Raw genomic sequence first — 16,722 nt, 5'->3', positions numbered from 1 at the left:
TGTAGTCCCTTACTACATAGTACACTTTGTACACTACATAGTACACTTTGTACACTACATAGTACGCTGTGTACACTACATAGTACACTATGTACACTACATAGTACACTTTGTACACTACATAGTACACTGTGTACACTACATAGTACACTGTGTACACTACATAGCACACTTTGTACACTACATAGTACACTGTGTACACTACATAGTACACTGTGTACACTACATAGTACGCTTTGTACACTACATAGTACACTTTGTACACTACATAGTACACTTTGTACACTACATAGTACGCTTTGTACACTACATAGTACACTATGTACACTACATAGTACACTTTGTACACTACATAGTACGCAGTGTACACTACATAGTACACTTTGTACACTACATAGTACGCTTTGTACACTACATAGTACGCTTTGTACACTCCATAGTACACTTTGTACACTACATAGTACGCTGTGTACACTACATAGTACACTTTGTACACTACATAGTACACTGTACACTACATAGTACGCTGTGTACACTACATAGTACACTCTGTACACTACATAGTGCACTTTGTACACTACATAGTACACTTTGTACACTACATAGTACGCTGTGTACACTACATAGTACACTGTACACTACATAGTACACTCTGTACACTACATAGTACACTTTGTACTACATAGTACACTATGTACACCACATAGTACACTTTGTAGTCTAAATGGTATCATTTTTTTAATTTATTTTTGTTTTATAGTTGATATTGTTATTAAATGTGTCTGTTTGAATCTTTATTTTTCTGTAATTTGTCTGATGCTTTTGATATTTAGAATATATATAGTATATATATGTAATATATATATATACTGCTTTGTTTGTATATACTTTTTACTCTTCATGTATGATTTTATGGAAACAGCTAGTATGTATTTTAATACATGATGAAAGATATAGATCAGTATGTGAAATATGTAACCTACGTGGAATGGAAGCCTGCATATTCCCCTATCCTAACCTAAACACGATGTTGGTTTGCAGTAAACATACTAAGCCCTGTCTATAGACCTTTTGCGTTTAAGGGCTCCAACACAGATGCTGAGAAATCTGCTCAAAACAAGAAGGCCTGCTCCTACTTTGCATTTCAATTTAACATTTCACAGAACTGGCAGCACGTTTCCTCGCTTAGCCCTCGCTCCGTTACACCCACATGGCTTCCAAGCAGCACGCTTACTGGCTGTTCAAAGACCGCTTGGCTGAGAAATTGGGGATTTCCACTGCGAATCCCTCAGGTATCTACAACCTCAAACGCTTGTCCTGCACGCTCGCCTTTCCCCTCCCCCTTCGCTTCCCTTCCCGACTGCATCGCCTTCAATAAATGCCCATCTCTCTTGACCTACAGATGTGCCGTTTGTTTTGTTTCCATCCAAATTCTGCTGCACAAAATGTGTCACTGCTGTCTACAGTCTTACTCACTTAATATTTGTGTATATTTTCTCAAATGTAACTGGAGGTATTTGGTCCAAAACAGGAGTGCTTTTTGGTTTTAGTCCAGTTTAGATTGTTTTGATTCTTAACATGGCCTATTGTGGTCGTGTCATGTTACTCACACCCAAATGCTTTAAGGCTGTATTTTCTTAATTACAGTATAAGCCAATGCTATTACAACTTAAAAAAAAAACAAAAAAACAATGCTTTAGTGTTACTATATTTAAATTGAATAAATACATAAAATTAGTTTCCATCAGGGCCCTTGTTCGTGCCCCCAGACTGTGCTTGTTAGAAACGCCCCTGGAGGCGGTGCCCCGCAGTGAACAGCGGAGGTCTGAACACTCCAGGCTTCACGAACTTGTTGCATTAGAACGTCTGAAATCATGTTTTGTGAAACTTGAGGATTTTTTTCTCCTTTGCTGAGATCATGTCTGCACGATGCGCGTGGCTACGGAAATCACTTTGATTGCTCTGCACGACAATGTACGACTTTTTTCAATTGGTTATAAATTATCAAAAGATGTACGTGAATATGAGAATGGGGGATGTGATACGGCATAAGGGATTATAATGAATTAAATAAATGAACAACAGCAGACAGGGTAAAGCAAAGAGTGACTGGACAGTTTAATCTGTCTTTACATTGAAGATGCTGTTTGAGTACATTTCTGTGTACAATACATAGTTGTCTCTGCAAGATCCTAAAACTTTTGAAGGGTTCTTTAGAGCACACTAGTTGAGCTCTAATTATCAGACAAATGTAAAAAAAAAAAAAAAAAAAAATCACAAATATGCAGCAACATCCCCTTATACCCTTATTTAAAAGTTTAAAACATGACATTTTTACTAATCAGCAATTTGAGGCATTTTTTGTTTACTATGAACAATATAATCCATATTCAAATGCTGCTTATCTTCTCTTGTATTAAAATGTCGATCTATTTCCCTCCTGTATCTACCTGGCATGCCTTTAGTCGTCCACAGCTCTACACATCTTGGCATCATGTTGGACTCATGTTGGCACCTGCTTTGAGCTAAATACGTCTCATTGGCCGCACTGTTGCCCGCGCTATGAAGTCGCTGATAACGTGTCTGTGTTTTATTAAACCGTTCCAGTCTTGTATTGCTGTCCACTTAACAGCCTCCTGACCATTTGGCGAAAGTGTATTTTCTAAAGCCACTGAGCCTCGGCCTGTCTTATTGTAAATCCCCTCTTATTGGGGGGCTGCAAAAATGTGCATGCTCTAGGACCGCTGTGCTGTAATTACATTCCCCCATTAGCATACGGAGGCTTGGAGTCGCGCTGCACTCAGCCTCCAGCAGCACTTCACCATATGGTCCGTCTGCACTTCTAGGGCCGCGTTTGGCACGGCTCTCGCAGAAGGTCAAATATCAGGTCAGAGGACTGTGCCAGGATCGCATCTATGCTAATTGCTCGATCCCCGTCGGTGCTCCTTCATTCCTCTTACGCGCCTCTCCTCCTGCCGCTTCTCTCCGCTCAAGTAAGTAATCTGCTTTGGGATGTTGCTGAGATGGAGATGATTTTGGTCTTGCTTCGCTACCCCTCAGCCTAATCTCCCCCCGTGACCACTCCTTTGCCCCTCGCAGGCACACAGCTTAACACGCCATCATACCCCCCCCCCCCCCCGCCCCCCCCCCCCCCCCCCCCCCACCGGTCCACAGGCGCTGTGTCGGCAAAAAACTCCCAAATTCCTCATTACTCACAAACATCCGCAATACACTTAGCTTGATTTGCTCCACTGGACGCCTGGCACAGGGTTTCAAACATGGACGTTTCTCATTCTAATTAATGAACCTCAACATTTCATTTCATTTGTTTATTTGTATTTAATTTTTTCAAGCACAAGTGTCAATTCCAAACACATTCGGATTCAGGTGGTCTCCCCCTCAGACATTTGACACCTAAGAAAACCAATAACATTATTACTTAACACTCATATAAATAAATAATGCATGTTTGGAAAGGAGTGGGTGAAGGTATAAAGTGATTTAATCCCACCCCTTATTCCTCTTTTAATAAATCATGTTTTTATACTTTCTGTTTTGAGGACTGTTAATGTAATTTCATTTAATTAATCTTTTTATTACTGAAGGAGGAAACAAAACCAGAGAGCACTTTGTTGACGACTATGAATCATTGGCAGTTATAAAACATGCTAAATTCTTAACATAATGCGTTGTGCACATGATGGCATGGAAAATTCAAATCTGATTAAATATTCGTACAGAAACAAAATGTGAATCTCCTGTGCGTTTGCAGAAGTATCTGGGTGATATATACCGGTCGGAGCCTGGGCAGGAGAATGTTGTGTTTGCGTTCCGGCGCTGCAGGCCTGGGGCACTGGTGTGTGGATGACTAGATGAGTAGTCTGTCCGTGATAGCGGCCTTGGAGAGCTACCTTTTTATACGCATTGGGTGGCTAGAATATTGGCTACAAGCTTCAAGATGAGATTTCCACCCCCACCACCAGCGCTGGTACGGCTCAGGTGATGGATTGCTATACCTTCCAGGTTTGAGCCTGGCAACGCCCCAATATTCCTGTGGAATAAAGTGACAGGCAATATATAACACATCAGTTAAGCCTGAGTGAACCGCTGGAACTTTCCCTCCCACTTTCCGGAGCTCAAGCATCAACTGTGAGCCTGTGGCAAGCTCATTTTATATCAAATTATACGCCAACTATTCCATTTATGATATTCATTTTTGTTTGGAAAGATGGGGATTTCCAAGTTATTGTATGTTTTGTTGTTTTAATCAAGTCAATTTTTGCTGTGTTTTTTTGCAAATTAAAATACGTATTATTTTGGATATAGAAGTTACATCATATTCCCGGTTTGCTTCTGAAGTAGAGGTGGGCAGATAATAAATGTAAACTTTATCGTGATTGTTTCGAAAGAAAAAACGGACTATAGCTGATTAAAAAGGAAATGGTGAAAAAACATGTTTTAAAGTATAAAGGTATATTTCTGCACTTTTGCAGTCAATGCTCAATCACATCAGATTTACAGCATGTGTATCATCTATGTTCATTAACATTCCCTGTCCAAACCAAATCATAATAAATAATAATTTTACAGTTACATTTTAGTTTTAGTTTTGTCTGATACATAAACCTCATCTAATACATTTAAAGACTGTTGGAAATATACTTTAGTTTGAATATTGTTATCGGGATACTTCAAAAAAATATTGCGAGACAATGTTCTTGTCAATATCGCCACTCGTATTATGAAATCTGAAGTTATGGCGCTGAAAGCAAACTTAAGATTGTTTTCTGTGTCCATGTAACTTGCATCGTTTGAAATACACAATTATAAAATATTTTGCTGACACGCATCACCCAATTTGTAAAGGCAAGGGTTGACAGCGATACCACTTTATATATATTTTGTGAGCAGCCTGTCAGAGCTTGCATCACTTACCATTATGAAAAGTGGCCCGGGTCATAGCCTCCAAGTTAATAAATAATGGGTGTTGTCAGGGTAATGTATGGGCCATGGGTTGTAATGAGCATTTGGAAACACATCGGTAACCTCGGCCTCGGCCTCACTCCTCCTGCTGCCTCTGCTTTCTCATCAGACTGAGAAAAGATTCTTCAAATTTCCTCGACAGAACGAGCGAGAGAGAGAGACGGCACATTTGTAGTCAGCGGTGAAATAAAAAAAAATAAAAAATCCTCCGGTAATTATAGTGAATTAAAAGTTTTATGATGTGGTGCTTGGCTGTGCGCGGGAGAGAGGCCTCTGTTACAAGGCTAGCTGGGAGCTAAGAGCTGGAGGTTAGCGCCAGACATGTCTCAAGAGAAACCAGGGCACATTTGCAATCACCCCAAGTTCAAAAGGGTAATTTATTCACCGTCTGCGGTTAAAGTAGCGCCGCGCTGAATGCCACTTGGATTGAGCCCCGGAAGGAGACGAGTAGAGACGCACTATTTTCATTTCTTGATTTTTTTTTTTTCTTTCTCCTTCCTTCCTCATCATCCTCATTCATCGCCCCGTGTTGTTTCCGCGAGTCCAATGTGGCGCCTTTAAAACGCCTGCCTGCGAGCGTATTTCACTTTTACACTCATCCACTCTGACGTCCCGGCGCTGATTGAATTTTGAGGCGCTGCGGCATCTGCCATTATCGCCCTCATCGCGGTGAGTGGTTTATCTGCGTCCCCGCCTCGGCCTGACGTCAAGGCTGCGAAGGGACAGAGGTTCAAGAATGTGCTTTAGGTTTCAGCGAAGGGCCGTTGCGTTATGCCTGTTGGAGATTGGGGGAGGGGCCATATATTTTGGGAGAATCACGATAATGTAGTTGATATTACGCAAATCCAACAAAAATGTGTGAAATCGTGTTTTTAATTGTCTTGTTGAGGTTTCATTGTTAGACAGAGCCGGCCCGTTGTAGAGGGAGTACAGGCAAATACTGAGGGCGCACGGTGATGGGAGGGGCCCCCGTCCTCTGCTCCGTGTGCTGCGCTCAATGTCATACGTGCACCTGAATGCGCCGGATCATTAACAGCACATAGCGCAAATATCACCAACACTGGAAACTGCTGTGGATTGTTATGTCTCAGTCTTTATTTTGGGTCAGTCCGACTCTTGATGAACTGATACATTTCTAAATGACTGCAGAGAACATATGTCTATCCACATTTCTGTTGAATTATTTCAGATCCAACACAACATGATGCCATTTGCCCTGACAAGAGTTTCAGGGCTTAGTTTTCCTGTCCCAGTGTCCAGTGCAGTTGTTATTGCTTTACCGGAATAGTTGTCCCGCATGGGTTTAAATTTATCTCCTTGGAGACAAGCAGGTCAGATCTATGGACAAGCCAGTCCACAATTGAATACAGATAAAGAAAGGTCAATTTAATGCCATACTTTGGACCATTCCTGGTAAAGCAAAAACATCTTGTGCACTTTAAAGGCTACAACTGTTTGTACAATATGATGGTAGTTACAACCAGCAAGAATCTAAACTATTGGTCTAAGAATCTAAACTATTGGTCTAAGAATCTAAACTATTGGTCCAAGAATCTAAACTATTGGTCTAAGAATCTAAACTATTGGTCTAAGAATCTAAACTATTGGTCCAAGAATCTAAACTATTGGTCCAAGAATCTAAACTATTGATCAATATGAAATTTCCCCATGTGGGACAATATAGGATTATCTTATCTTATCTTATCTTAAATCCTTCTGTGGCTGAATGTGCACCATGCAGCAGATCTATTTGCATAGATCTCTATATTATTCTGATGGTGCATCAGGTTTACCTTTGCACAATATTTTGTCTTTATTTTTATTTATTTGTCACAAAAATAGCATTTCAAACTGGATTTCCATACTAAGCATTAGGCTCGATACTTAATACAGTTTTCAATACCACAATGACAAAAAACTATACTTTTCAACACAAACTAATAGTGCTTTTTTTGTTACCATGTACTCTTTTACTAGTTTTGAAATTGAAATCTGAAATTGTTCAGAAAAGTTCATTAATTTTCATTTTGTGATTTTATTTTTTGTATGGATACTTGAGTTTCGATACTGTCAATTATTATCTGATCCACATGGAAAGAGCTAATCAAAATCTTAAACTGGTTGGTTTATGACCAAGGTTTTGTACCAAATGACCTGAGATTTAAGGTCTGGATAACAAGTAACGTTTTTTACCAGATTGTAAAAGAAAATCAAATTAAAAGCTTTGATATGCTGTAGGAATACTTTGAATTGGAGAAACAGGACTTTTATAAGTAATTACAAATAAGAAGTTATACTCAAGAAATAATGATTATTATATTGACTGAAATATCTATTAATGAATATAAATCAGAACTTTCAAGGGGAATAATATCTTAAGTATATAAATGCTTTAGTAAACTTGACAGCCAATCTACTAACTATATTAAGAGTAAATGGGAAAGAGAGCGTATTTTGTTTTAACGGAGGAAGAATGGGAATAAATTCTCCACATGGAGGACCACAAAGTCACATGTGTGGAAAGAATTCTATTGGAAGAATATGTCCAGTTTCTTCATAACACCCGGCCAAAGTGCTCATTATTCACAGGGAAATCCTAGATGTTATAGAAGCTGTGGTTGCCAGGAGGCACATCACTATCATGTGTTCTGGGACTGTCCTGCACAATAATAATGGCACTGTAGACCATTTATGACATCACACTCGAGTTCAGAACTATACTTAGGCCTCAGAACTCCTGCCATGGACACAATAAATGGATATCGTTGGAACATACTTCTGGCAGCGGGGAAAATGCCATCTCAAAAATTCTCAAATTTCTCTAAAGACTAAATGGGACTTTTATTTTTTTAACCTAATTTGTTCTATATTATTTATTTTCATTGTTTTATGTTTTTAATTTTGAAAAATGAAAAATAAATATCTTTTTAAAGGCAAGCTACTGGCTCACAACCACAAACATGAAACAAATATTTGCATTCGACCAAACCTGCCGAGGAATAAATTGCTTCCTCACTTTTAACAAGCAAAAGGGACACGGGCATTAACTGCACCTGCCAGGTTGGTTTAGGATCACAGGGCGCTCCGGCTGCCCACGACTCTCGCTCCGGCTCCAGGAAAAAAGAAAAAAAAAACCCGACGGAGAAATTTCCCGGCACGTCTCACTTTAACTGTGCCGTTATCGCTAAAAGCCACGGGCAGACACTTAGAATACACCGCTTACCGCCGCCGCCGCGCTGAGGTTAATTTGAGGTCTACACAAATCTCTCCCCGCCCCCGCCTTCCCAGTCAGTTCAATAGTCGGTCGTGTGCCGAGCCGGAGCGGGAAATTGTCTTTCCCTCGGCGTGTCATTGTGGCCGGGCCGTTATGTGTGCCGCGCCGCCGCCGAGCCGGTTTGACGTGTGGTTGAGCAGCTGCCACGGCGTCTCGGTGTGAGCGGAAAGCGCGGCGTTGGCTGCCGCGTCCTCCCCCCCCCCCGTGTAACGCAATCAAACCAATACCTTCCTCCAGCCATTCTCTCCCCCACCCTCACATACCACGTCTTTCTGTCTCCGGGTCGCTTTTATATGAATTCTGCTGGAGCTGAGATCACACCGGCCGAAACCGAGACGAAAGCTTCATTTCCACAGAGCGATTTTGGCTTGAACTGTTGAAGATTAGAACAGGAATGGGCTCGTGTTTGTGTGTGCGGCAAAAGCAGACACCCAGGCATTTCCCCTATTTTACCATTTGCATGTTTAATATTGACCTGGACTTCTACAGTTCAGAGCCCAAAGCTTAACCCGGTTACATTTCCCAGACACAGAACTCTATTGATTGAATTAGATTATTGTTTCGTATTCAGGTTCTGCGTGATTGAATAATACTTTTGCTTTCCTGAATTCTGAAAGCCAGATATTGTTTTAAGGCAAAATTTAGAGCTAAAACCAAGTATAACTGGATATTATATATTACGGAGTTCTTAATATCAAATATAAATTCTTGCCATGAGCTGAGCACACGTCATATCACATAAAGCCCTTTTACAATTATGGCAAACTGGCTTAGGAGCTCATTTTAGATAATCATCTTGGTAGAAAAGGTCATCCGGACACTGTTTTTGAGATCGAGACGTTCCGGAAGTCTTTTCCAGTCTGATTGCCTTTGAAAAGCTCCTACTATGGAACACTTGACAAATGATTACACCAACTCGTCAACTTGTGAGCATGTGTGTAAAATGTGTTTGTAATTGTTTCCAGTAAAACCAACATGTTTAGGTTTATGTTTAGGTCACGTTTTTGCAACGAGGTGTGTCTTTTGTGTGAGCGGCCGCTCGAGTGTAGGAGCAGATGACGCAGAGCAGTGCTAATTGAGCCTTCTTTGTGCCTGGTCACTGCAGTGTGCTGAGCAGAGCGGACCTGGGAGAGAATCCAAGCAGCACTCAAGAGCCTCTCCGGATCGATAATGCGGGAACTTAACAAAACAGAGACATGCCGAGTGCCCGGAGCAGAGCCATTATTGTCTCCGGCGAGCAGCACTTCCACCAGGGACTGATCAATGTGCGAATATGGATCCAGAAAAACATTCTCATTTCCCCACGCGCGCTGGCTCCCCCTCATCTCGTAAAGCACTGAATTGTTGGTCCAAAGTGTAAACACGGAGGCTTCGCTTATGGCCCTGATGAGTTTTCAATCCTTTCAGGGTGTACAGTATGAAAGGATTTTATATTTATAATCCAATTGGAAACTGAAGATGGCAAATGCTCCAAGTATTCAAATGCTGGAGTTTTGTGTTCTTACGTTACAGACTGCAGGGGTTTGATTAATTTATTTTATTTCTTCGATCATTCCATAGTTTCAGTTGCACACGTCTACACTGGTGTCCATTTACCATTTATTAGTTGTATAGGTTGTAAATTAAACAGCTGCTTGTAGCCAGAGTGCTCCTGAACAGTGAGCAACAACACTTTTAAGGGACTGGATTACATTTTAGGCTTCACAGCTCATGTTCCAAAGTGATGCTCGGAGGTGCCTGCGGACGCTTCTGCAGGACAGATACTTTCTAAATGCTTTTGTTTTTATATCATTAAAGGAGCTCTGCCTAATCGTTTTCGTATGTAAAATCTGTTTCACCTCTGCACAGTGCCGTCTGCTGCGAGAGCGGTTAGTTCACCTCTGTTAGCATGCTAGTCGTTGTTAGCGTTACTGTGACGGCAAAGTACAGCACTTCAAACAATAAGCCTTTTTACTGGGATTCTACACTTTTCTGGTGGATGGTCGGTCACCTGCTCGTCTCCATGGCGATGTTATTCATTTGCATGGTGTGTTCCACAGTATGGCATTAAATGTGTCTTGCATTTTTGTTTCTATATGACACAAATAAGATTATTGCCGTATGAAGGAACATTCCAGGCAAAGAAATAACATCACCATTGGCTGGACATTCAGACAAAACGATTTCCTCATATTAACACTATTCTTTTCTTATTAATAACAAATAAAACTACTTTCCATATGAATTTGAAGACAAAAAAAATACAGACTTTTAATAACTGCCATTTAACACAAAAATAATCTAACACTAGGTATGTTATTGTTATACCTTCACCAAAAGTAAGCAGCATAATCTCATGTCATGCAGACCCTATTTTTCAACAGGAAATGACAGAAACGTTTAGAAGTGTCCGCTGTGAAAAACATGGACTGTGAGAGCATTTTGACCTCTCAAAACAAGACGTCCATTTCTTTCACGACTTTTAATTAGCGCTGATGGCGTCCCACGGCTCCGTTCCATTATTCACCTGAAAGACTCCAGTCATTGTTTAATGTATTGGAAATAAAAGGCAAATGGATGTGACCGTTGCGCGGGAAGGTGTCGTAGTGTATGTAAAAACTAATCAGATATGCGCAGCTCGATAATACTGTTTATAAGGGTTCAAAGTGCAGGTGGAAGAAAAGGTTTATCGTTTCATATTGTATGTTTATTGTAGTCATTGTCTCTGTTCCTGTTGCTCAGACATCCTGTACTTTCATTACTTTTGAAAATGAGACCAAAATCTGCTCTTTGCATGAAAAGAAGGGTGATTTTTCTTTTCTTTTTTTAAAATTTGACTCTTTTTTAATTGTCTTTTATTGACATTTGCAGTGACTAGCTATGGGCTCACAATACATGTTTTAAACGCATTTGGATCTCCCTAGAATTTTAACTCACCTCAATTGAACTGTTCCCAGATCTTCCGTTTTCCTGCAGAATTGGATGGCCTTTTAAGAGTGTGAAAAATATCGTTTGCGAGTTGGGTCAGAGCAATTTTCCGTGTAAAATGTGTTAATTTGAGAGTAATCGTAATGAAAGTCCTGACTCTCAGTGACAAATCGTTATAGTCTGTGATAAATCTTCATCTTCATAGTCTGCGTTAGAGAAGGAGGCTGGTCCGTCATCAGAGGAGAGCTGCTGTTGTGTCTTTGGGCATTACACAAACAAATTGATACGTTCTGTGGGTTTTGAGTGTATTTTATTAAGACGCGTTTTGTCTTCAGCTCAGTACTGATACAAACGTTCAGTCCCATTCATTTTAATGAGGAAGCAGACACTCAATTTGTAGATAAAGGATTAGTTTTGTTTTATATTTTACATTTGCTAACGAGTCATAACAATCAAACTCCATTTTCTAAAGCTCACTTAGTAAATTAGGATTTGTGATACTTGATGATTTTTTTTTTTTAATTGTTGTTGCCCGCTGTATTATTGGTGCATTGTCGTCCAGCATAACGGTACATTTAAGATTTATTACAGTAAATGCTTGTTATTAGTGGACATTTACTGGAGTTACAGGACTTGTTTGACACATTCTGTAGCTCTGGGTTTCATAATGACTTGAAATGATTATCTTTATCCTGAGCCAATATAGATGGACTGGTTTCTGCTCCAGTAATTAGCTCATATGCTATACATTTGTTTATATGTACAGGCCTGTACAAATACAATTAGATACTCATGATCTCTCAGTCTGTATAATGGAAGTTAGTCAGGCATTAAATGGTGCAAGGAGACGAACATTGGACTGTCAAATCTATTGCCCTCGTTGATGTTGCGGGTCTGTAAACCTTTCAACAACCACGTAGGAAAATTCTCGTGTTCCAGCTTGTTGTACTGTATAAATAGTGCCTCTCGTGTTGCATAATTTGTGTCTATCATTATTTGCATGGTAAACAAAATTACAAGCCAAGTCAGTCCAACGTAAATTTAATAAAACACGTCAGAAAAATTGGAAACGTCCATAAAAATAATCACAAAAGTGCAGAAAAATCACCTTAAAAGCCTTATTTGAAAGTTTACAACATCACTAAAAAAATATATATTTTGTATTAATTCCAAATATAAACTCCCCACTACAATTTTGCACATCTTCAAAACAACATTCACAATATCATCTACATTTGGATGTATGGCCCACCTCTATAGTCCAGTTGCAGTAAAGTTCCATGAGCACACAGTAAACCTGCATCATATGTTTTTTTCCCAGCCAACCATACACTAACCACTATTTAAATACTCATTTTTGTTTCCAAACCACAGAAATAAACTAGCGGTTTCTCCCCCTTTACCAAAGCGCTTGAGTATATGGTCATCGCTGATGTTGGGGCCGGCTCCGCCATAAGCTGTAATGTTTTTTTTGTGTGTGTTTTTTCCCCCGTGCGCTTCATAAACGGCACAGCTGTAGGCCGCCGCCGCCGCCGCTCCTCGCTCTCTTTTGCCTGCCTCTAAGCAGCAGCCACAGATGACACTTGGTATTAAAATGTCAAATTGCCCTCCTCTCAGACTTAAGTGATTTTCGTTGCGATTATGCGCCATCCACCCCCCTCCTGTCAAAAAAATAAATAAAAAAAGGAAAAAAAAAATCAAGCAAATGTGCTAATTGGTCATGGGGATTGCTTGGAAACTTGAGTATTTTCTGTGTGTGACTTCTAAATGAGTTTGGGAAGGAGAGGTTGTCAGAGCGGCGTAGAGGTTGCGGCGGGCGGAGGCTGGCGAGGGCTCAAATTGAAATGATGCACTGTTCCCCCTCGCTGCTGCTCCCGCACGCAGTAATTAAATGCCTCATTGTTGTTTCTAGGGAATTTGTATTGAATATTTCATCCAGTGTAATGATTATTTGGGTGTGGGTGGGACATGGATGTAATCACCTTGGCTGCCACTTTGATGAAATACTCGGTTTAGGCGTGTGCGGCGCAAATATTAATTTCTCTCAAATAGTCTTCGCCTTCTGATTACGTGCGCTTTAAACGCCTCATTGACGTGACCTCGAAAGTCGACGTGTGAATGAACGATGACGTCTTGTGCAGCGCACGAGGAGCGATGCTCGTGAGCCGCGCGCTGATAATGGGCCGCGTGCTAATTTGAGTTCACGGAAAACCAAGTCAGTGGAAAAATACTTGACCCTGTTATACAGCAAAATAGCACTGTTTTAAATAGAATAAAAACACCTGTCTGTCAATCTGCCAGTGCTTGTTGTTTCCATGTCATGTTCATGTCAGGTGGGAAATATAAATCACAATTTAAGTTTTAATTTTTTTATTGACCTTTATTATCCAGGAAAGTCCCACTGAGATTAAGAAGGGGAGGAGCCTGTTGTACATGTTTAGTGGTAGTGGAAACACACTTAGAGGAAACTTACGCAGACAGGGGGAGAACATGCAAACTCCACAGAGAAAGGACCTTCTTACTGAGGCTGATACCAGGATCAGATCACAGATAGATTTATGTTGTATACCCCAGCTTTATCTATAAAATTTACATAATTATTTCCTGTAAAAACCCTCAGCTCTTCCAGAGACACCTTCACCAATGCGTATATCAACCTGCATCTGATTTCTAGACATTCTGCTTTACTCACATTATCTGTACTAATAAGACACTGAACTAACTGTCCCTTTCATCTTGTGTCTTCACAGAGGACGCCTGTCAGCAACGGTGAAGCTTTCCGGTGGTTCTTCTAGTGAAGGAAGCCCTCAAAACAGACTCTGAGACTATGACTCTAAAGTCCAGGAGCACTTGATCGGTTCAATACAGAACCAAATTATCTCCAAAACACTTGGAGGAAGTACGAACACTGAGGTGGACGGACAAAAAGATACATGGGAAAGTGTTGTTTTAAACTGTAATTTCCTTTTCTGTGTAATTATTGTACCTTTTGACAGTATCATAATGTATATTTTTGGTGTCTATGAATGTGTTCTCAATGTCATGGCTGTAGGTTTTTACAGCCTGCCCCATTTTAAGGAATCAACAGACAATCATACGACCATACTGAATCTGTCCAACGCAAAGGCCACCAAAATCTGAAAATCTCTACAACTGGATATATTTTGGAGCAAATAACGTTTCTGTTAAAATGTCCGAACCTGATTAAAAATATATCTACTTAAATAGTTAATAGCATGGATATTCATCCCATGAACCGAACAACGGACGAAAGGAAATGAAAAATCGACATTTGAATGAACTGTAGCTGCTTTTGATATGGTTTACATGCAATGAATTGTAGCAAGCTCTAAATGTTTTACAATGTAAACATATTTCTGTCTATATTCCCTCCAACAATGCCAGAGCATTTTGAGGCTTTAATTTACTGGGGCACATTGTCTGGGTGGTTCTTTGAATTTGATTAGCCATCATTTGATTTTGACAGCTCCAAATGATTGATACAGAGTAGAGTGGTGTCTGGAGGTCATTTAGTCCAAAATTATCCATAACTTTAAGCTCCATCACTTTTAGTCCTCTAGTTTGAAAATCTATTGATTGTAACTGTTCAATAGGTAGCGGGTAATGCCAGTAAAGGAAGTGTTAAATACATGGAAATAAGGCCCCTTCTTCTACAGTGAGATAAACACATTCCAAAAACAAAATTATTCAACTTACTCATTGTCTTAAACCCTATTGTTGCATGTGTAAATGTGTTTTGGTTTTAAAGATTACTAAGAATTTGTATATTGTTGTTGTGATGCTTTTATGTGTTAAAATAAAAAAAGAATTGACAAAAAAGATTTAAAGGATTTTTTGATGAAAACACCCCAATGTGAATCTACAATAGACCACTAACGTTTTATATTTGTGTTACCACTTCCATTCCATCAAGCTACATTTTGAGAGTGTGGCGGATCCACCGTTTCTCCCTCTTTTCCTATGGATATTAGCGATGGGACCCAATGAGCAGCAGCAGAACCAGCAGCCATCTGAACATCTCTACGTGACAGGGTTTAATTTGAACAAACGAGAGTCATCGACACATTTAAGATCCTTTTTCAATTCGAGCTACAATAAGACAACTAGGCTAGAATACTGCACGGCTAAATCTCTGCTAACACCGTGTGAGTCCGTGTAAGTGTATGTACTGTAAAGGAGCATTGGGTTAGATGTAGAAGAAACCTTGTTTACCGTGGAACACTCCGGGAGCCTGAAGATTACACCGACACACTTGGTCCTGTGTTCAATTTGCTGTATTTGATATCATTTTTAAAAACGTTTGAAACAATTCATTTTAATTGTAAATATGATTTGCTTTGAGGGAGATTGTCAATTAAATTCTTGGGTCAGACAAATCACAATCACAAGTTAAAACATAACCAAAACAAAAAAACCTGCAACATCTACCCTCTTTTAACACGTCGCTAATACGTGTACGTAATGTAAATCCACGATCGCCGGAAAGTTTCTCTTCCTCCTCTTTATAAGTGGTGGAAATGCGACGCGGGGGGAGAGGAGGAGTTGTAACAGCGTTGGTTACCTCCCCGGTCACGTCTCTCCTGGAATACTAAAACGCTGCACAGAGAGAAGCGCTTCCCACCGGCAGCAGACTTTAAAGGACTAGTGAAATCCCATGTGGTTTGTCATGCCGGAATGCGCTCATGAGGGGCGGGGGGGGGCGTCAGGGATGTGGGGGTGGGGGTGACGCGAGACAGGCTCCCGAGATAGCAAGCGCGAATGAGCAATTGGCGGGTGTCGGGGATTCTCAGCTACGGGAGGCGGCCGGCAGTTACCGGGGAGAAGGGGAGCGGGAGGACGCAGGCACATTTGGGCGGTTGCTGAGGTGCGAAGGGATGTCAGCATGTGTGTGAGAGAGAGAGAGAGAGAGAGAGAGAGAGAGAGAGAGCAAATCATCCGGGACCGACTTCTTCCCTGACTGAGCACGCCGCCATCGCCCAAATTGAGCTGCTGCCGCCGCTCGCCTGCTATAAGTGGCGAGCTAGCCAGGAGACGCGCTCAAAGTCTTCAGCCGCAGCATTACAGCGTCCAGGTGGAGAAAAGCCTCGTCTCTGGTCAGCGCGGGTCGAAAATGGGCATCGGGGGCGTGCTCTTGGCCTGTTCACCCACATTAAAGAGGAAACAGCAGTGTGAACCAATCTGACCTCCAGCTACAGCCACGGAGCTGCGAGTTAAAATGTGGCCACCCTGTGCATGAAGAGATGAATGTCTAAAGATTGCAAAAACATAACTATGATGGCAGTTTCATTTCCTGCAGTAACATTTCTCACATTTTACCAGTGAATTTGCTGTTATTACAAAGTATGTATTCATTAGTGTCATGTTGCTAATAACTGTGCTGTTTTTCGGTCATGTCAACATGCTTTATTGGACTTGTAGAGCCCAACATTCAGTGGCAGAGTTTAACGCCAGCCCAAAATAACGCTGAGGATCTCAGTTGATACGTAAATCGTGACTAGAGTGGATAGCACATGTGCCTGCTGTGTGGGGCAGGCATA

General features: G+C 40.8%; 1 protein-coding gene across 1 annotated transcript in view; it reads left to right on the top strand.

The window, feature by feature from the left end:
• cxxc4 (CXXC finger 4) overlaps positions 1-15,004 on the top strand; it is a 31,767-nt gene extending 16,763 nt beyond the window's left edge. Inside the window, exon 3 of the mRNA XM_072463598.1 lies at positions 13,915-15,004. Coding sequence (XP_072319699.1) covers positions 13,915-13,959 — 45 coding nt within the window. The 3' untranslated portion in view covers positions 13,960-15,004. The remainder of the gene's footprint in view (positions 1-13,914) is intronic.
• The last annotated feature ends 1,718 nt before the right edge of the window (positions 15,005-16,722 follow it).

The sequence above is a fragment of the Eucyclogobius newberryi genome, unplaced genomic scaffold, assembly GCF_026437365.1.
Source record: "Eucyclogobius newberryi isolate DKJ021-1_F unplaced genomic scaffold, fEucNew1.0.hap1 SCAF_4, whole genome shotgun sequence".
Classification (NCBI taxonomy): domain Eukaryota; kingdom Metazoa; phylum Chordata; class Actinopteri; order Gobiiformes; family Gobiidae; genus Eucyclogobius; species Eucyclogobius newberryi.
Note: the sequence above shows the minus strand (reverse complement) of the source record. Positions and strands in the feature narration are given on the sequence as shown.